At 41.2% G+C, this 21,100-nt stretch overlaps 1 protein-coding gene across 5 annotated transcripts in view; it reads right to left on the minus strand.

Annotated features, from left to right (window-relative positions):
* Positions 1 to 21,100, minus strand: part of RORA (RAR related orphan receptor A) — an 830,757-nt gene that overhangs the window by 11,723 nt on the left and 797,934 nt on the right. For all 5 annotated transcript variants that reach the window (XM_049905189.1, XM_049905185.1, XM_049905186.1 and 2 more), the window contains 5 exons: positions 16,925 to 17,320; positions 10,760 to 10,881; positions 8,248 to 8,380; positions 7,457 to 7,564; positions 2,368 to 2,478 (listed from right to left, as the gene is read on the minus strand). In XM_049905189.1, the coding sequence (XP_049761146.1) occupies positions 2,368 to 2,478; positions 7,457 to 7,564; positions 8,248 to 8,380; positions 10,760 to 10,881; positions 16,925 to 17,320 (870 nt within the window). The remainder of the gene's footprint in view (positions 1 to 2,367; positions 2,479 to 7,456; positions 7,565 to 8,247; positions 8,381 to 10,759; positions 10,882 to 16,924; positions 17,321 to 21,100) is intronic.

Here is a 21,100-nt window from a genome sequence, read left to right on the forward strand (position 1 = left end):
ACTGTGACACCTCGAGCCTTCCTGATAATTACATTTCTGAATCAAATACAGTCATCCTGCAAACTTTTCTGGCAAGTATGAAAATTGCCTTATAATCCAAGGCAACTAAAGATGCTAAGAGAATTTCAAATGACTTAAGGATGGTTAATTCAGGATAAAGTTTTTATTTGTAAGAATCCCAAATAGAACACAGGAAATTTGCAAAACTGATTATCCCCAAGAGATAGTACTGGTTGAAAACATAGATTAAATTCAGACAAACTTGTGGATGACACTCAAATAGATTTTAAGAGGAAAGCAAGGTGTCTTAAAAACCACATCTTATCTTAGAGATTGGTATTAAGAAAGGCAACGTTTTCCTGTTGTTGTTGTTCTTAGGTGCCTTTGAGTCAGTTCCCACTCGTAGCAACCCTGTGGACAACAGAACGAAACACTGCCCGATCCTGTGCCATCCTCAGAATCGTTGTTATCCTTGAGCCCACTGTTGCAGCCACTGGGTCAATGTATCTTGTTGAGGGTCTTCCTCTTTTTTGCTGACCCTCTACTTTACCAAGCATGATGGCCTTTTCCACAGACTGGTCCCTCCTGATAACATGTCCAAAGTATGTGAGACATAGTCTTGCCATCCTTGCTTCTAAGGAGCATGCTGGTTGTACTTCTTCTAAGACAGATTTGTTCATTCTTCTGGCAGTCCATGGTATATTCAATATTCTTTGCTAACACCATAATTCAAAGGCATCAGTTCTTTGGTCTTTCTTATTCACTGTCCAGCTTTCACATGCATATGAGACGATAGAAAACACCATGGCTTGGGTCAGGTGCACCTTAGTTTTCAAGGCGACATCTTTGCTTTTCAACACTTTAAAGAGGTCTTTTGCAGCAGATTTGCCCAATGCAATGCATCTCTTGATTCCTTGACTGCTGCTTCCATGGGTGTTGATTCTGGATCCAGGTAAAATGAAATCCTTGAAGATTTCAATCTTTTCTCCATTTACCATGATGTTGCTCATTGGTCCAGTTGTGAGGATTTTTGTTTTCTTTATGTTAAGGTGTAATCCATACTGAAGGCTGTGGTCCTTGATCTTCATCAGTAGATGCTTCAAGTCCTCTTCACTTTCAGCAAGCAAGGTTGTATCATCTGCATAATGCAGGTTGTTAATGCATCTTCCTCCAACCTTGATTCCCTGTTCTTCTTCATCTAGTCCAGCTTCTTGGATTATTTGCTCAGCATACAGATTGAATAAGTATGGTGAAAGGATACAACCCTGACACACACCTTGCCTGACTTTAAACGACGCAGTATCCCCTTGTTCTGTTTGAACGACTGCCTCTTCTTGATCTGTGTACAGGTTCCTCATAAGCACAATTAAGTGTTCTGGAATTCACATTCTTCACAATGTTATTCATAATTTGTTATGATCCACACAGTGGAATACCTTTGCACAGTCAATAAAACACAGGTGAACATCTTTCTGGTATTCTCTGCTTTCAGCCAGGATCCATCTGACATCAGCAACAATATCCCTGGTTCCATGCCCTCTTCTAAATCTGGCTTGAATTTCTGGCAGTTCCCTGTTGATATACCACTGCAGGCGCTTTTGAATGGTCTTCAGCAAACCTTTACTTGTATGTGATATTAACGATATTGTTTGATAATTTCCTCATCTGGTTGGATCACCTTTCTTGGGAACAGGCATAACTATGGATCTCTTCCAGTCAGCTGGCCAGGTAGCTGTCTTCCAAATTTCTTGGCATAGACCAGTGAGCACTTACAGAGCTGCATCCGTTTCTTGAAACATCTTCAAATGATATTCCGTCAATTCCTGGAGGCTTGTTTTTCGCCTATGCCTTCAGAGCAGCTTGGCCTTCTTCCTTCAGTACCATCGGTTCCTGATCAGATGTTACCTCCTGAAATGGTTGAACGTCGACCAATTTCTTTCAGTATAATGACCCGGTGTATTCCTTCCATCTTCTTTTGATGCTTCCTGCATCGTTTAATATTTCCCCTGTAGAATTCTACCACAGGTTAATTCTAGACTAGGTTTTATTTGATTCTTATTTCTCAAGATTTTATTTGAAAGGCATTAAGATCTTCTTAAAAGGGTATATGTATGTGTGGGCTTTTATGGTTTAGTAGTTTGAAATCTTAAATGAAAAATCTGTTTAGCCAATATCACCATCATTAACACCATCATCATCATTCATTATTTCAAAAACTTAAAATTAGGTTTAATAAGGGTGGCAGTATCTTCTGGCAGCCCCACAAATACTCTGTAGTCATGAAAAGTTACGCACTTGGTAAAAAAAAAAAAAAATTCTTTACCTGGATAATCTTAAAACAATCTTATTTTTATTTGGTTATCTCACCTGCTGACATCAGCACAAATGCAGAAAATAATGCGATTTCATCTTCAGTCAGGTGCATAGAACATAAACTCTTTCCAAATTCAAACACAAAGCTAATAAAGTCTTCACAACCTGCCAAAATTGAAATAGAGACAGTTCAGGGTTTCTGTATTATTCTAGAAAAAAAAATGTTGGAGAAAGTAAAGAGGGTTGTAGTAAAAGGGGACAGTAACAGCCCTTATACATTGTGATAGTCTGAAATCTTAAAAATCTGTTCGGCCAGTATCACCACATCGTCATTCATAGTAACGAGTGAACGTTTGTTGTACGACTACTGCGTAAGGTATGCTCTGAGAGACTTCTTTGGGTTTCCTCCTGTTTCTCAACAGCCCTATGAGGGAGGTATTATCATTATTATCCCCCATTTTAGAGGTAAGAAAATTGAGACTTGGAGAGAAAAATAATTTACCCAAAACCACCCAAGTAAGACGTAAGAGCCTGAGACTCAAACCCAGCCTGCCTGACTTCAGAGCCCACACCTTTACCAATAGAATTTAACAGCTATAATCTAACTGAAATGTGAAATTCACTCATTTTTGTCTTCTACTGTATTGCATCTAGTAGGCCCTGTAAAACATTAACAAATGACACAATCTGGCAATAAAACTATTATGACAATTACAGAACTGAAAATATAGAATGTGAAAGTTCTCTAAAATAATAATCCTATCCTCCAAAGACTGGTCAGGTTTGGTGTCTATTCTTTCTAATTATACCCACACACACACATTGTTGTTCTTAGATGCCGTAGAGTAGGTTCTGACTCATAGCAACCCTATGTACAACACAACGAAACACTACCCAGTCCTGCACCATCCTTAGATTCATTGCTATGTTTGAGCCCACTGGTGAAGCCACTGTGTCAGTCCATCTCCTCAAGGGTCTTCCTCTTTTTTGCTGATCCTCTACTTTACCAAGCATGATGTCCTTCTCTAGGGATTGGTCCCTTCTGATAACATGTCCCAAATACTTGAGACAAAGTCTTGCCATCCTCCCTTCTAAGGAGCATTCTGGCTATACTTCTTCCAAGCCAGATTTGTTCTTTCTTCTGGCAGTATACATATATTCAATATTCTTCGCCAACACCATAATTCAAAGGCGTCAATGCTTCTTAGGTCTTCCTGATTCATCATCCAGCTTTCACATGCATATGAGGTGACTGAAAATACCATAGCCTGGGTCAGGAGCACCTTAGTCCGCAAAGTGACATCTTTGCTTTTCAATATTTTAAATAGGTCTTTTGCAGCAGATCTGTTCATCAAGCAATCAAAGAACGCATTAAACCATTATTTTTTTTTTTTTTGGTTTAATGCGTTCTTTGACTGCTTGACAGCTGCTCCCATGGGCGTTGTTTGTGTATCCAAGTAAAATGAGATTCTTGACAATGTCAATATTTTTTCCATTTATCACGATGTTGCTCATTAGTCCAGGTGTGGGGATTTTTGCTTTATCTATGTTGAGGTAAAGCCCATACTGAAGGCTCTAGCCCTTGATCTTCATCAGCATGTGCTTCAAGTCCTCTTCACTTTCAGCAAGCAAGTCTGTGTCATCTGCATATTGCAGGTTGTTAATAAGTCTTCCTCCAATCCTGATGCTGCGTTCTGCTTCATATAGTCCAGCTTCTCGGATTATCTGTTTAGCATACAGATGGAATAATACGGTGAAAACATACAACCCTGATGCACATCTTTCCTAATTTTGAACCATGTGGTATCCCCATGTTTTGTTCCGTTGCCTCTTGGTCTATGTCCTCATAAGCATAATTAAGTGCTCTGGAATTCCCATTCTTCGCAACGTTATCCATAATTTGGGATGATCCACACAGTCTAATGCCTCTGCACAGTCAGTAAAACACAGGCAGATGATGCAGAACTGGGCAGTGTTTCATTCTATTGTACACAGGGTCACTATGAGTCAGAGCCCACTCCACGGCACGTAACAACAACAACAAACATCTTTCTGGTATTCTCTGCTCTCACCCAAGATCCATCTGACAGCAGTGATATCCCTCATTCCATATCCTCTTCTGAATCTGGCTTGAATTTCTGGCAGTACCCTGTCAATATATTGCTGCAACCATTTTTTGAATGATCTTCAGTAAAAGTTTATTTGTGTGCGATATTAACTATACTGTTTGATAATTTCCACATTCTATTGGGTCACCTTTCTTTGGAATAGGCACAAATAATGGATCCCTTGCAGCCGGTTGACCAGGTAGCTGTCTTTCAAATTTCTTGGCATAGATGAGTGAGACCTCTAGGGCTGCACTGTTTGTTGAAACATCTTAATTGATATTCCATCAATTCTTGGAGACTTCAGTGAGGCTTGAATTTCTTCCTTCAATACCATTGGTTCTTGATCATATGCTATTTCCTGAAATGGCTGAACGTTGACCAAATCTTTTTGGTACTGTGACTCTGTATTCCTTCCATTTCTTTTGTTGCTTCCTGTGGTCATTCAATATTTTGCCCATAGAATCCTTCAATGTTTCAAATAGAGACTTGAATTTTTTCTTAAGTTCTTTCAGGTGAGTGTGTTCTTTTCTTTTGATTTTCTAACTTCAGGTCTTCCCACATTTCACTGTAATACTTTACTTTGTCTTCTTGAGCCACTCTTTGAAATCTTCTGTTTAGCTCTTTTACTTCGTCATTTATTCCATTTGCTTTAGCTACTCTACATTTAAGAGCAAGTTTCAGAGTTTCTCCTGACATCCGTTTTGGTCTTTTCTTTCTTTCTTGTCTTTTTAATGACCTTTTGCTTTCTTCATGTATGATGTCCTTGATGTCATTCCACAACTTACCTGGTCTTTGGTCATTAGCGTTCAGTGAGTCAAATCTATTCTTAAGATGGTCTCTAAATTCAGGTGGAGTATACTCAAGGTCGTACTTTGGCTCTCACGGACTTGTTTTAGCTTTAACTTGAACTTGCATATGAGCAATTGATGGTCTATTCCACAGTCATCCTCTGACCTTATAAAAAAAAAAATTTTTTTTTTTTTTAGTGACTGATAATATCGAGCTTCTCCATCATCTCTTTTCACAGTTGCATTGATTTGAGTCACTGTTTATGTTGCTGAAAAAGGTATTTCCAGTGAATAAGTCATCAGTCTCTCAAAATTCTATCACGCGATTCAGGAGTTGTTTCTATTACCAAGGCCATGTTTTCTAACTACGGATCATTCTTCTTTGTTTCCAGCTTTCACATTCCAATCACCAGTAATTATCAATGCATCTTGATCGCATGTTTGATCAACTTCAGACTGCAGAAGTTGGCAAAAATCTTCAATTTCTTCATCTTTAGCATTAGAGGTTGGTGGGTAAATTTGAGTAGCTGTATTAACTGGTCTTCCTTGTAGGTGTACGTATATTATCCTATCACTGACAGTATTGTACTTCATAATCAGTCTTCAAATGTTCTTTTTGATGATAAATCTAAAGCCATTCCTCTTCATTTTGTCATTCCTGGCATAGTAGACCACATGATTCAAAATGGCCAACATGAGTCCACTTCATTTCACTAATGCTGAGGATATCAACCTTTATGCATTCCATTTCACTTCTGACTATTTCCAATTTTCTTACGCTCATACTTCTTACATTCTATGTTCTGATTATTAATGGATGTTTGTAGCTGTTTCTTCTCATTTTGAGTTGTGCCACATCAGCAAATGAAGGTCCTGAAAGCTTTGCTTCATCCACGTCATTAAGGTTGACTCTACCTTGAGGAGATAACTCTTTCCCAGTCGTATTCTGAGCACTTTCCAACCTTAGGGGCTCATCTTCTGGCATTATATCAGACAATGTTCCATTGCTCTTCAGAAGCTTTTCACTCACCAGTTGTTTTAGCAGTAGATTGCCAGCTCCTTCTTCCTAGTCTGACTTAGTCTCGAAGCTCCGCTGAAACCTGTCCACCATGGGGGACCCTGCTGATACTTGAAATACTGGTGGCATAGCTCCCAGCATCATGGCAACATGCAAGCCAGCACAGTATGACAAACTGACAGATGAGCGGTAGAATACACACATACATACATACATGTTCATGTTTATATTCATATATACATATATACATATATACATATATACATATATACATATATACATATATACATATATACATATATACATATATACATATATACATATATACATATATACATATATACATATATACATATATACATATATACATATATACATATATACATATATACATATATACATATATACATATATACATATATACATATATAAAAGATCAAATTCTGAAGGTCAACAACTCCTTGTAGAATGGAGGAAAATGCAGTTGTACAATGTCTGGATATATTGCTTTAAACGCCATTAGCTTTTCTATAAGTCACTCACATAAAGTTGTTAATGCAGATCCCTTGCCCATCAACATATATTTAAATGGCAATGGGCAATGCTTCACCTAACTACACATGCCTCCTGTTATTTAACTTTTTAACAAATCACTTAACAATGTATCTTAGGGTATCTCCCAGTCTCCTTAATGACTTCGTTCTACTTTATTTAAATTACAGAAGTCCACAAATACTTCTTTTATGTATGTATATGTCACAGTTTCACTTAGCTATATTTCATTTCTTTGATATCTGCATCTAATTCTTATTAATGGTTGTTGTTTGAGGAGTTGCTAGTATAGACACTCAGCTCCTTGCTGGATTTTATATATCAAAGCATGTCTCCTAAATTAACTGGCTAACATATCCCCTGTAAATGTGGTTTCAAAAAATCTGGAAGAAACTGGAAGGACATATAAATCTTTTCAATTACCAACGAGATAAGAGGAAACTTTAGATCCTTTACATGTAGTATTGTTAAAAAGCTCTTGAGCTGTGTAAATCTTCTACACGGATTAAATATAAAATAAGACTTTATACTTATACATACACAGTATGTATACAGTAAAATCCTTTACTTTTATTTCCAAATAACTAGTTTCCATTTTGTTCAATAAGAGCTTCCACCCCGTCCACATCTTTTCCTGCAGTCCCGATTTAACCATCAAGCGCCTTCCACTTCCTTACCTAAGGATTTGAAGACATCCGGGCTGGCATACTTCCCATCAAAGTACACGGTGTTGTTCTGGGAGTCAAAGGCACGGCACATTCTGATGAACACCACTTCCAGAGAGCCTGAGCAAGGGCAGACACGGCGTGGATTAGTGTGTTTTAGGAAGCTCTTCCTATGGCACTAACATAGAGACCCCTTTCCGGGACTGCACAGTAGCAGTTGTGTGCAGTTTAGCTAGAGGCTCTAGGTCACATCAGCCATCTAGTCCCAAAAGGCAGGGTTTACTACTGTAATTAAAGACTATTATGCTCAAGCTAAGGACTGTTTTCACAGAAGAGAAGACTGAGTTGCACAAATTACTTCTCTGGCGCCATTCTGCCTTGCGATGTAGAGTCTCAAAGTTGCTAGGAAAAAATCTTTTTATACTTATTAAAAAAAAGAAAAAACCAAATAACAGAAATCACGGATGTGTCTCTGACTTCCACAAACAGCCTTCTTCTTAACAACTTATTGTAACCCCAGGGGATCTGCAGTGTAGACCTAACACACGTGACGGTAAAATTTGGGGTTCCAGGCGTCGTTCAGATTAATCTGTTCACCCAGAAGGGGGGCAAAACAGAGCGAATGCCTCCTGAAACTAGCTCAAAAAACCTTTAAAAAGGACTCCGTTTCTGCTAAGAGAAATCTGAGCCATTATCATTGGAGAAAAACCATCTCTGACACCTTCCTTACCAAGCGTTTCTTTAATAGGTGAATAAAAGCAGGTGAGGAAAGAAATGTCAGAATTCACCTGCAAAGCACATACCTGCTTTGAGAAGCACGATTTGATCGTTCTGACACAGTTCCATAAAGCCATCGATGCGTTTGGCAAACTCCACCACGTACTGTATTGCTTCTGTAATCTTGATGGCACATAACTGCCACATCACCTCCCGCTGCTGTTGAAGAAGAAAACATCCAGACACACGTTACCCACAGCCTTGGCACAGCTCATTCAACTGTTCCCAGCTTGTAAAAATCCTTTTTTAGAAGTGGATTCAAAAAGGCTAGAGGATTAGAAAACAAACACGAAAAAACAAAACACAAGAGCCAGGAAAAGCAACACGTTCCGTTACTTCAGCCCTGGCCCACTGAGAATGGCGAAGTCATACCTTCCCTGGAGATGCTGCTTTGCTCTGGGGAATATAATACCATTTTATTTAGCGGAAGGGAAGGAACGGAAGGTCAATTAAATTTATTGTGCATCTACTATGAGCCTGGTGCTTGACGACCTTCTCGTCTTACTTCATTTTCACAAGACCACTTTCCTGTTTCACAGGAACAGGTACTAAAACTCACAGAAGGGTCACAGCTAGGAGACAGAGGAGCTGTGATTCAGATCCATGCAAGTCTTTCTCAGTGGCATCACTAGGAGGGTGTGGGGGGTGTGGACTGCACCCAAATGACTGTCTATAAAATTTCTGTGGCATGTTTCTGCAGAAATTTATTATTTTTTGTAAAAATATCCCCACAGTTAATTATGACAACAAAAATATTTTTTCAAAAGCCCAGGTCACATTTATCAATATACCTACAAGGCTAAAACTTTACGCTAATTTACTTTTTGAACTTTTTCATGTCCTCTGGTCAGAGCTGCCATCATTACCCAATTACAATGATGCTTCAAATCACTTGGTCTCGTCTGCATGCTACAAACAGGCGCTGTTGTTTTCATTGCCGCCGGTATTTTTATAGTCACTAATTTTGTCAAATTTTCTGGTGTTTTACTACAATATAGTGGTAGTTAGTAATAGTGGTAATTAGTATATCAATAACTTTTTTGAGAATGAAGTAGTAATTAAAGGCAAAGGAGGAGTGATACACAGGAATTAAGATTCACGAGTAACATTAGTACAGAAAACACTACTGAGGATTCTGTATGATCTGGTATGGGAGGAGGTCCGTGGCGGGGGGGGGGTGACACCATGAGTTACCGCATTGGGTGACACCAACCCTAGTGGCGTCACTGTGTCTTACTCTGAAATCCCATATCACATGCCTCGCTATTCTTGCTGTTTTTGTGCCTCCCTTTGTTGCTCAGGCTGCTGGTGTTACTTGCTCCCTCAGGCCAATGCCATAGTGTGCTGGTATTCCCTAATCTGTCCTGGTCAATTCCTTCTACATACCGTCCAATTTAGTTACAGGGCAACCTGAGTCTGTTATGTTGTTCACTCATTCCTCCAATCTTAGTTTAAGGCTGTTCCCACCAATAGGATGGGGTTGAATAAGCACTGAATTAAAAGCCAGCAGTCACAGCCCTGGTAGTGCAATGGTTAAGCACTTGGCTGCTAAAGGAAATGTTGATGTTTAGAACCCACCCAGTGGCTCTATGGGAGAAAGGCCTGGAGACCTGTTTCAGCAAAGATTATAGCCTAGAAAACCCTGTGGAGCCAGTTCTACTCTGTCACATAGGGTCATTATGAGTCAAAATGGACTCAACGGCACCTAACAACAGGCATGTGGTATAGCCTTGATGTTTTCACTCTCCAGCCGTATGCCAAGGGACTTTAGCAGTCTTCATATGTAAAACGAGGAAACTCATTTAGTCCTCCCAGGACTTTAGTTCCCATATATGTAAAATGAAGGAGAGGATTAGTCTAAAAAATCTCTAAGGGCCTTTCCAACCTTCAATGTCTACAATTACAGGGAAAAATGGCAAATTTTCTTTTACCAAAGACAGAATGGACAATTAAGAGTTCCCCATCTTCAATCTTGCTCTCCCCCATCTCTGCCATTTTGAGTGGCTCATTGATCAGAGTATTTTCTAGAAGATGGCAAGGAAGGAGCAGCACTATTTTTCAGCCTCAGAGTGCTAGGTTCAGGTTGGAGTTGTGATCATAGCTGCCAAACCTTTTTTAAAAGCCCTCTTTAAACTCCTCCTTAACTTCTGGACACAAGAAGCTGAGATTATTTTACTCCAGCTCCTAGACCTTAAAACCTACCATGGTGATAGTGGGACCCCTGTGCATTCATTTATCATTTGGAAGCTGCTTAATTCAGTATATTTTTTGTGTGGACAAATTGAAGGATATTCCTGTGTACTTATGAGCCCAATAGAATTCACCCACGATCCCTGAGATCTCAAAAGCTGGCATGTCAGTGAGACACAAGGTCTGAAGTACACCATCAGCTCTGGAGGAAGATTTTGAAACTCAAAACTGATATCTGATGGAAGACATTCTTTCTGCAGTGTGTTGTGTACTCTTGACCAGCTCTCCGCCATCAACACACCCTTCCCAACATTGCCTCAACCCTAAGCAAAAGCCCTCGGACTGTACCTTGGTTTGATAGTTTTCGATCTCCTCCTGGAGGAAGGTCTGCCATGTTATCTGCTGGAGCTCTTCTCTCAGGTATTGGCAGGTCTCCAGGTGTGACTTAGATATATTCTGTGCAAGGTGTTCTAAGGAAAAGGCAGGATGTCACAAACATGAAAAACCAGGTTCTTATCTGGATCATCAGTGTTTCCCTACTTTGTATTTGATTTTAAAAACTCCGAGTATAATGCAACATGCTTGAACCAGGTTTGAGGATCCTTACGCATTTAAATAAGCAGTGTAACAATTTGGAATTTTTCTCTATTTTGGGACATGAGGAGGGAGGACAGGGACCGTGCAATAAGGCTTGGTGACCTCAAAGGTTCTCCTGACTTTGACCTCGTCCTGGGCCCTACATAGATGTCTGGGAAAGAAAAATTACTGACCTAGGTATGTGTGGGAACTGTCTCTGCTAGCATTTTTATGAAGACACACCTGCTATATACATTGGCCTGGGAAGAGTTACTCCTGACGACTATAAAATGGAATTCTTTTATGATGATGGCTACGTATTTTTTTTGTTTTTCCTGCAAAGAGGGGGACACGCATTACTGAGGGCCTGCCACATGGGTCACCATGAGTCGGAACTGACTCAACGGCAACTAACAACGACACCCATGTGACTAGGTACAGCATAGTGGTTAAGAGATGAACTCAGGAGCCAAACTGCCCGAGTATGAAGATCAACTTTGCTACTTACTAGCTGTGTGATCTTGGGTAAGTTACTTAACCTCCCTGTGCTTTGGATTTCTCATTTGTAAAATGAGGAAACTGGTACCGGTTTCATAGTGCTCTTGTGAGAATTAAATGAATTGAGAACTTAGAACAGGGAGGGCCACACAGCGTGCACTATATAAACATTAGTTAATTAGAGTCCGTGACTGTAAGGGCTTTGAAGATAGTGAAGAAATAGACACCAAAAACGTCTCTACAGGAGCTTATCATCTGGTGAACGTATATGGATACACCGGAAGGACAATTCCAGACAAAGATAATAAAGCATAAAGCTGAATTATACGAGAAGAGAAAGAAAAAAAATAAAAAGATGCCGCCAGGAAAGGAGGAGAGCAATGTTGGTTTCGTGGAATTAGGGGTTGCTTTTGGGCAGCACAGTGGCTAAGAGATATGGCTGCTAACCAAACGGTCCGCAGTTTGCATCCACCAACTGCTCCATGGAAACCCTATGGGGCAGTCCTACTCTGTCCCTTAGGGTCGCTATGAGTTGGAATCAACTTGACAGCCATGAGTTTGGTTTTTTGTTTTTGGCAGAAGAGGAACACTTGAGTTGGACCTGAAGGGTGGGAGGCAGAGGTCTGTGGTGTGGGAAGGGAGGCTGGTTCCACTTAGGAGGGATGGCGGTGAAAGAACAAGCATGGCATTTACTGGGGACATGGCAGGTTTGTTAAAGTGCTGGGGCACAAAACAGAAATCTGGGACGTAAATGCTCAAACCATCAAGGGTCTTCAACGTCAGGTCAGAGTTCGGACTTGTAATTTAAAAAATCAGCAGGATTCTCATTGGGGAGCTATGTACTGGAAATGGTATCTGGGGAAATAGCACAAGCAGTTTTCGGCTTGGTGGATCGAAGTATGGAAAGGCTGGAGGTAGGAGGACCAGTTCGAAGGCTGTTGGAATCTAAATGTGAGGGACAAGAGCTGGGAGCAGGTTGGCAATAGTTGTTACGGAGGAGAAAGATTAAAAAAAAGAAGTATTTTAAAAGAATTGGCAAGATTCTGTGGATATAAAACCATACCAAAAAAATGACCCCATTCCTGTGGTCCTGAATACATTATTGAGAAGTCATTTAAAAGAATGGAACTGAGTGCAAACCTGAGAACACTAGTTAAGAATGCCTATTCATCTGGAAATCCGTTACTTCTTCAGTCAAACAGAACCAGGCTTGTTGTCCGAAAACAGGGCAGGCTCACCTAGATGAAGCTTGAAACTAGAATCTCCTTAGAGACACTGAAACATTACAAACCTTCACAGCCCTGCTCGGCAACACACAGACACTAAAACAACATAGATAAGTAAGTAACATAAGAAAATAAAGCAGAAACAAAAGAAAACAATTAGAGGAAAGAAACAGAGACAGAGAGTACAAGGGAGAAGCTAGAAAATTGTATGTCTGAGAATCAATGACAGTTGGGAAGAGAAGAGGGGAAGAAAGACAAAAATAATGGAGAATCAGAAGCACAAAAATAAACGTGTAAATAAGGCTGTGAACTATCTCCTATAAAAGACCTCTCCCTTTAATAGGCAGTTTCTAGAACGTAAAGCAACTTTTGCAGATATGAAAAAAATGATGAAGATGGAGGGTGTCTTCACAAGGAAGCAAGGGGCCCTGTCGGGGGGGGGGGATAGGAACAGCTCATAGAATTCTCTTCCAGATAACGCTTCTTTTCCAGTTAATACAATCAGCATCTTGTTATTTCACTGCATCTTAAAAAATGTTCCCATTACCCCCCACCTATTTGTGTCCAGCTTTTAAACCCACTGCCACTGAGTCAGTTCCAACTCATAGTGACCCTACAGGACAGAGATGAAGTGCCCCATAGGGTTTCCAAGGCTGTAATCTTTGCAGAAGCAGACTGCCACATCTTCCTCCCCCGGAGCACCTGGTGGGTTTGAACCACCGACTTCAGCAGTTAGCAGTCAAGTGCTTAACCACTGCACCATCAGGGCTCCCTCCCTGTCCAAAGCTTTTATTCAGGAGAGCCAATTAGAAGTGAGACAAGGAGTGATGCAATGTGTATGACACACCAGCAGAGGGCAGTAGCCGCATTATCATCAAGAGCTACAAATCCTTTGATTCCTATTCAGTTAGTTGATTTGGCTATTGTAAGTTTTATGCTATTTTAAATCTCTATTTCAGCAAAGAAGAATATGGCCAGTCTGAGTAAAAGTTAAGAAGTTAGTGCGGTTTCTCAGAAAAACAGACTGGAATAGTAAAATACCTTGAAGTTAGGAGACCTGGTTTCTGGTCTAAGCTCAGCTGATACCCTACTTTGTGACCAACATAAGTTACTTCACGTCCTCAACTGTGACTGCTTCTCAATAAAACCAAGGACCAGATACTTTGGCTGTAAAATCCTGACATCATCTGGTCCAAACTCTCCTCATTTTACAGACAGGAATATTTTTTTAATGATGATAATAACGCTCATGTAGCATTTACTGTGCCTGGCCCATATTTTATTTTTGTATGTAAATATACTATTGCCATCGGGTCGATTCTGACTCATAGTGACCCTATAGGACAGAGTAGAACTGCCCCATAGGGTTTCAAAGGAGTGGTTGGTGGATTCGAACTGCTGACCTTTTAGTAAGCAGCTATAGCTCCTAACCATTGCGCCACCAAGACTCCATGTATATGGAGCCCTAGAAGAGAGGTATTAATATTATTTCATTTTATAGATGAAGAAACTGAGGCACAGTGAGGTTAAGAAGCGTTTCCAAAGTGTCACAGCTGCCAAGTGGCAGAGCCAGGATTCAGACCCAGAGAGTTTGAGTCTATGCCCTTAAGCATTATATTCTATAGGAAGGGAAGCTGCAGCCTGTAGAGATTACACGACTTATACACGGGCTGCATAGCTTATCAATAGCAAAGCCAGGACCACAATCCACAGAAGCTGACTTCTTCTCTCATGCTTTGCCCAGTGTATCAGTTGTCTCCCCTACACAGGGCTTTAGTTATCAATTACAGTAACAAGCACAGCTAGCTTTCTTTGTTTTGTTTTGAATGAACGTGGGTTGTCAATGTGGGGTGTGGAATTCACATGCTGATTGGACAGCAAGGGCCAAAATTCCCAGCCTGCGATGCAGATGAATTTCCATTAAAAGTAACTTGCTATAGACACTATTACAGAAGGATGGAATTGTACTCAAGATATGCTAACTTACAATTTATTTTCCAATTGTATAATTGGTTTCATTTGTTTAAAACACAATGACAAAATTTTGCCTAAAATGAAGTCGAGAGCCTCAGCTGAAGACAGAGTAGGCCGACAGCCCCAGAGGGAAACACCAAGGAACTTCAGAGCTCTGAAGGAGCGGCAGTCTTTGGTCACTTTTATGTTACTCTTAGCTACCTAAACAATTTTGTACATGTAAATGAATTTAGAGCCAAATTATATCCTTTTCTGGTAAGTTCTAGTTTAATTTTGGGTTTGGGACTAATTCTAGGGAGGAGTTAAGTTTACTCACCCTGGAAAATGCCACGATATGTGTGAAATCCTTAATTTTGAAGAACATGGAGTAAGCATGAGGGCCCAGGGCTGCCGGATCGCCCTGGGAAGTGACAACTGGAAGAGGAGGCTGGTTTGTGTGCGGGGCCGGGTGCATCAGCCTCAGCCATTGCTGGCCCCAGTCCACCATTTGTGTACTTTCAGCCCAAAGTGCCATGGTCCAGGACAATACTCCGGTTGAACTCTATGGATTTATTTCAGGGTTGGACAATTGACAAGTGAACAGGATAGGAGCACTAGCATTTATGATAAGGTGGAAGCAAACCCAATGTGTGCCAGGTCATTTTTCATGGTATCATGTCAGCTTTCAATCAAATCCTTATTCATTTCTGAAAATTGTACTTTCATTACAGTTCTGCTCAAGGCCCAGTCGACCAAGGTTTCATGACAAAAACGGAAGGTTTTTGTTCTAGTTCCAGATAAAAAAAAAAAAAAAAAAAAGAATCAAACCTACCTGTGCTCAGCTTGGCTTCCAGTTCAGAGGTGTCTCTGTTAATCAAAAGAGCTGAGATACACCTCTAATGCTGTTCAGTGGCTAAAGACCAGGCTTAAAATGGCCCTGCTCTTGAGGATTTAAATTTAGACCCATAAAGAGGTGCTTGTGTAAAAACTGTCAAGAACATTCAATTTGTTCTATTTGGAGAAAGATTTTACTGGAAATACAAATTTTCACTGAGAAATGTTTTATGGGGTACAGAGGTGGCAAAACCATCTAAAGAACACAACTGTTATTTCTGTGAAGTGAGGCTTTCTGGGCTTGAGTCAGAGCCTGCTGGTTCTTTTCTGCCTGAAGTCTTCCTTCGTCGTATCAACTGAGTCATCTCCACAGCAGCTAACTGAAATGTCCCAAAGGATTATAACCTTACGTGAGGAATCACCAGGAAGAGCAGATCAAACCCTAAAACTGCAAAGGTTCCTATCAAAGTCTCTCTAATAATAGTGCTGTCTTTAGAAATCTATTAAATATAACAGAGGATGTTAACATAACTTCCTTGAAATGGAAAGTTTTTTGCTCTCTGTATTATCAACATTTCTAGGTCACATCTCCCAAGCAGCAGCAATGTCACAACAATAAGGAAATAATTTTTTTTTTTTTGGATGGTGAGTCTTCCATGAAATACATCAACTTTGCAACCAGTATCCCTCACCAAAACATGCTGGCAAGTGAAGAAGCTAATTTTCCTTTAGCATTTGTAATATACATCAGGCTGAAAAACACTGATGCCTGTAGGGGCTGAGCAATTGATGTAAAGGGGAGAAGTGGGCTGGGCCCACCTAGCAGCCCGTCAGCCACTAACTAATATCGAAGACTGAATTTCCTAAGCCAGGGATGTTGACATTTACAAACACTGGTTCTGTGTAACTTGATGATTACATATATATATATATATTTTTTTTTCCTCCCAAAAGAAGCTGAAAACCTAGGTGTAACTGTCCAGGTTTTAAATTTTAGCAATTCAAAAATTATATAACTCCACACAGGTAAAAAAAAAAAATCTATCTACAGACTAGATTCAGTTTGTGGGCTGCCCTTTTGTGATCTTAGGTATGGGCAACACCTGGAAAATAACTAAAGAGCTAATGAGATTCACGTGGGCATTCCCTGAGGTTAAAACTTTCTCTGGAATTTGAAGGCTGCTTATGTTCATTTTCTCCCCAATCTCTGACTGAGCAGTCAATCGTGTATTGGATAAAGTATAGGAAAGGGCAGTCAAAAGGAAAGGGCAGAATGGAATTGCGGGGCGGCCCAGAGGGTAAAGATGAGTTTCCCTTCTAGCTGTATTGTTTTAATAACTCAACTCTTTAGCAGAAACTCAAATATATCCTTTTTACTTCAAAGGGCATGAGAAGAGCGTCTCAATAGAAGCATCTATACCATTACCTAATTCTGCCATGGACACGGTTGGGGAAGTCTCTCCATTGGTGAAGGAACAGTAGGGAAAGAAGCCTGATGCTGGTGTGTAGTCACATATTGGTTCTGGTTTGATTCCATTGATATCCAGGCCTGATTGGTCTGGGGAAGGCTGTATGTCCAGGTAGAAGCTGCTGACTGCAGAGTCTGCCTTGCTCCCCTCAGGGGTGTGCCCGTCGATGTAGTTGCTGAGGTCATCGTGAAGTTCCGTCAGCCCGTTGGCCGAGATGTTGTAGGTCGGCGTCAGCGGCTCGGCCTCTCCAGGCTGCTGTTGGTGGTCTCGCTGTTGCTGCTGCATCCGGTGTTTCTGCACTTCTGCGTACAAGCTGTCTCTCTGCTTTTTCGACATTCGACCAAATTTTACAGCTGGAAGAAAAAAGCCAAACCACACTGTATACAACGTGCTTTCCTTCATTATCCTCTCTGGCAGGTGTAAGGTTCCCCTTCAAGTCTCAGACAGTCTCAACCAAAAACCACATGACCACAAGATAAGGAGAATGCCAAGGTGAAAACAGTCCTGCACCATGCAGGGCTGCTCCACCCACCATAGCCAGCACATATCCCAGAGAACTGATGGTTCAGAAACAGACCCAGGACAGGGTAGAACAGGCCCCAAAACAATAACTCTCTTTGTCACACGCTCCTAGGCTCCTGGCTGCCACTGATAACACAGATTCAAAGTCTCGTTTGCTGTCCCTACATGCACCTGGCCTAGACCACCTCTTTCTCTTCCCAGTGTTCACATAAAGGCTCAGAGATGCACAGATTTACAGGGGGATAGTGAGGTATAGGAAACCCTGGTGGTGTAGTGGTTAAGTGCTATGGCTGGTAACCAAAGGGTTGGCAGTTTGAATCCGCCAGGTGCTCCTTGGAAACCCTATGGGGTGGTTTTACTCTGTCCCATAGGGTCGCTATGAGTCAGAATCAATTGGACTGCACTGGGTTTGGTTAGTGAGATATAGGAACCCTGGTGGCATAGTGGTTAAGAACTCTGCTGCTAACCAAAAGGTTGGCAGTTTAAATCCACCAGCCGCTCCTTAGAAACCCTATGGGGCAGTTCTACTCTGTACTATAGGGTTGCTATGAGTCTGAACTGGCTCGATGGCACCAAGCAACAGCAACAAGTGAGGTAAAACCAGCAAACCCAACTTTCATTTAGTTCACTATTCTGTACATTCCAAAGAGTTTCTTCCCAGTCAAATGGCCGATATTGGGGCTTTACTGAGAGGTCCAAAGAGACAGAGCTAGGCTTTCGTAACCCCCTGAACTATATCCCTGAATCCACCTGACTTAAGAAGACCTCCCCAGCTCAAGGGTCACGGTAGCCCCTGTGAAACTCTTGGGCTCTTCTTTAAATGCCAGTTTTTTAAGAAATTTAATTTTATTTTTATTGTGCTTTAGGTGAAAGTTTACAGCTCAAATTAGTTTCTCATACAAAAATTTATACACACATTGTTATGTGACCCTAGTTCCTTTCCCTATAATGTGACAACACACTCCTCCTTTCCACCCTGGATTTCCCGTGTCCATTCAACCAGCTCCTGTCCCTTTCTGCCTTCTCATCTTGCTACCAGACAGGAGCTGCCCGTTTAGTCTTGTGTATCTACTTGAACTAAGAAGCACACTCTTTACAAGTATCATTTTATGTCTTTTAGTGCAGTTTAATCCTTGTCTGAAGAGTTGGCTTTGGGAATGGTTTTAGTTTTGGGTTAACAGAGGGTCCAGGGGACATGTCTTCGGGGGTTCCTCTAGTCTCCATCAGACGATTAACCGTGGTCTTCTTACTAGAATTTGAGTTCTGCACCCCACTTTTCTCCTGCTAAATGCCAATTTTTGTTGTTCTCATTTAGCCTCAAGTAAAAGAACATCAGGATTTTGGAAAGGCCAAGCTCTGATAATATCTGTTGGGTGAATTTGTGGTTGCAGTGCTTCTCCTTGGGATACCAAACCCAAAACCAAGCCTGTTGCTGTCAAGTTGATTCCGAATCATAGTGACCCTATAGGACAGAGTAGAACCACCCCATAGGGTCTCCAAGGAGTGGCCGGTGGATTTGAACTGCTGACCTTTTTGGTTAGCAGCCAAGCTCTTAACCACTGTGCCAGCCACCATAGCTCTCCATGGGATATGTCCCCTTATTTAGCCCAGGGCAACGACTGTAGTAATTTCTAGCTCATTTAGGGTCCCAAATGATTTCTCCTGAAACACCCAGATCATTGAGAAAAAACTATGATTGCCAATTGCACCCTCCCTCTGCAAGGTATTTTCATAGGCATTGTTATGTCAATTTTTTTTTTCATATTGTAAAAAAAGGGGCCCTCGTAGTGCAGTGGTTAAGAACTACAGCTGTAAACCAAAGGTCTGCAGTTGGAATCCACCAGCCGCTCCCTGGAAACTCTATGGGGCAGTTCCACTCTGTCCTATAGGGTTGCTATGAGTTAAAATCGACTCCACGGCAACAAGTTTCCAATGGTATGATTGTATAAAAATAAAATTATCACAGCGTGCTAACAAAAATATCTTGTGTGCAAAGGGCGTGGTTGGCAAACAAATGTAGAAGGCACGTTATTTGGGTAAAAATACAGTACACAGGTAACGCCTCTGCAGGAGGGACTTAATTCTTCTAATTGATTGTGGTTAAGTTGATACCTGAATTCATCCACTTGACCATCAAGGTAGCTATAGGTCTAGGAGCAGGAGGTGGGAGAGATGGGAGTGAGGTTGGACCCAGGCACTGGCCAGTTGGTGGGTTCTTTCACACCAAGCAGGACTTGCTGTCCCCTTACACAGGGAACAGTGAGCTGGAAGACCGGTCAGTTTTCACATTTTACAACTCAGGTAACAGAGACACACCTGGGTGGGAATGGCTAGATAGCAATCAGGCTGATGTGAACTCTGAATTTAGGGCCATAATTTTATAAACCCCCAAACTCACTCCAAGCCCACAACAACTTGTGCTATTTATTATATGCAAAAATTTCCAGAAGGCATCCTAAAAGCACTTTTTTTTTTTTTTTGAAAGAATACTCTAGCTCACGCAAGGGGCTTCATACCCAGAGGTTAAACGTGTTCTATGGAGACTGTGCGACTGTGCTTTAAACTTTGCCTCACCCCAAATATCAACAACAGTAATCACATGATCACATAAATCAAATGAAAAGATGAGTTCTTGAGAAAATGTACACACAACTTGGGATTTTAATGTACAACTTCATAAAAGATACATATAATTTTGTCAGCGGAGCGCTACGGAAAGATGAAGTCTGCGCAGCTGCGTATCACAGGAATGTCTAAGAACATGGTGGGAGTTCTGTGATTCACATCTTCCAATGCCAAAAACTTCACTTTTTGTTCCTTACACATTCTGAGAGGCCACCCCGTGTACCGCTACTTAAGGATGTCATAATCGGTGCCTTGGAGGGTCCACAGGCCCTAAGAACATTGGATTATGGGAAGGCCAACTTTCAGAATGCTTGCCCAGCATCCAGAAGTATTTTTCCATGGGCTGGTACTTTCAGAAGGAACCCCATTGGTATAGATGTTCCCTTCAAAGGGGAGTCTTACAAGACCCAGCCAATATTTTTGGAAAAGTCCTTAAAATGTACCCACTGTACTTTCTGCTCAGTTTCAACGTATAAGAATAACTGTCTTGAAATCTGGTGCTCGTTACTCAAAGCATTTTGGTTTTCCAGGAAGATAGTGAAATGCTTTGTAACTGGACGGGAGATGCTCTCTATTTCTTAAAATATCTGCTTTTAATGAAAAGAACATTGGTCGCCAAGTTCTGCACTATTTTCACATATTCTGTATGTACAAATATTTGACTTTGGCACGAGATTCAAAATATCCAGTTAGCATAAAAGCTAACTCATCCCAAGTGCCAATAGGCTTGGCCGCGTAAAGCAAGTGATGACAAGCAGTGGTTTGTGGGAGATGCTTCAGCCTGGGGGAAATGCCCTTAGGAAGACTAAGGCCCTCACATGACACTACTTTCAATCAGTTCCTGCACTTGTAGTGTCTTAACCACCAAAAAACTAACGGTGTTCTGACCACCAGACACTTCTTCCTCCACTCCCTCCCAGCAGCCACTCAGCTGGCTCCCAGCAACAGTGCAGGGAGCCACTGTGGTGAAATCCACAATGCGGCAG

Source organism: Elephas maximus, chromosome 13 (assembly GCF_024166365.1).
Source record: "Elephas maximus indicus isolate mEleMax1 chromosome 13, mEleMax1 primary haplotype, whole genome shotgun sequence".
NCBI classification, from domain to species: domain Eukaryota; kingdom Metazoa; phylum Chordata; class Mammalia; order Proboscidea; family Elephantidae; genus Elephas; species Elephas maximus.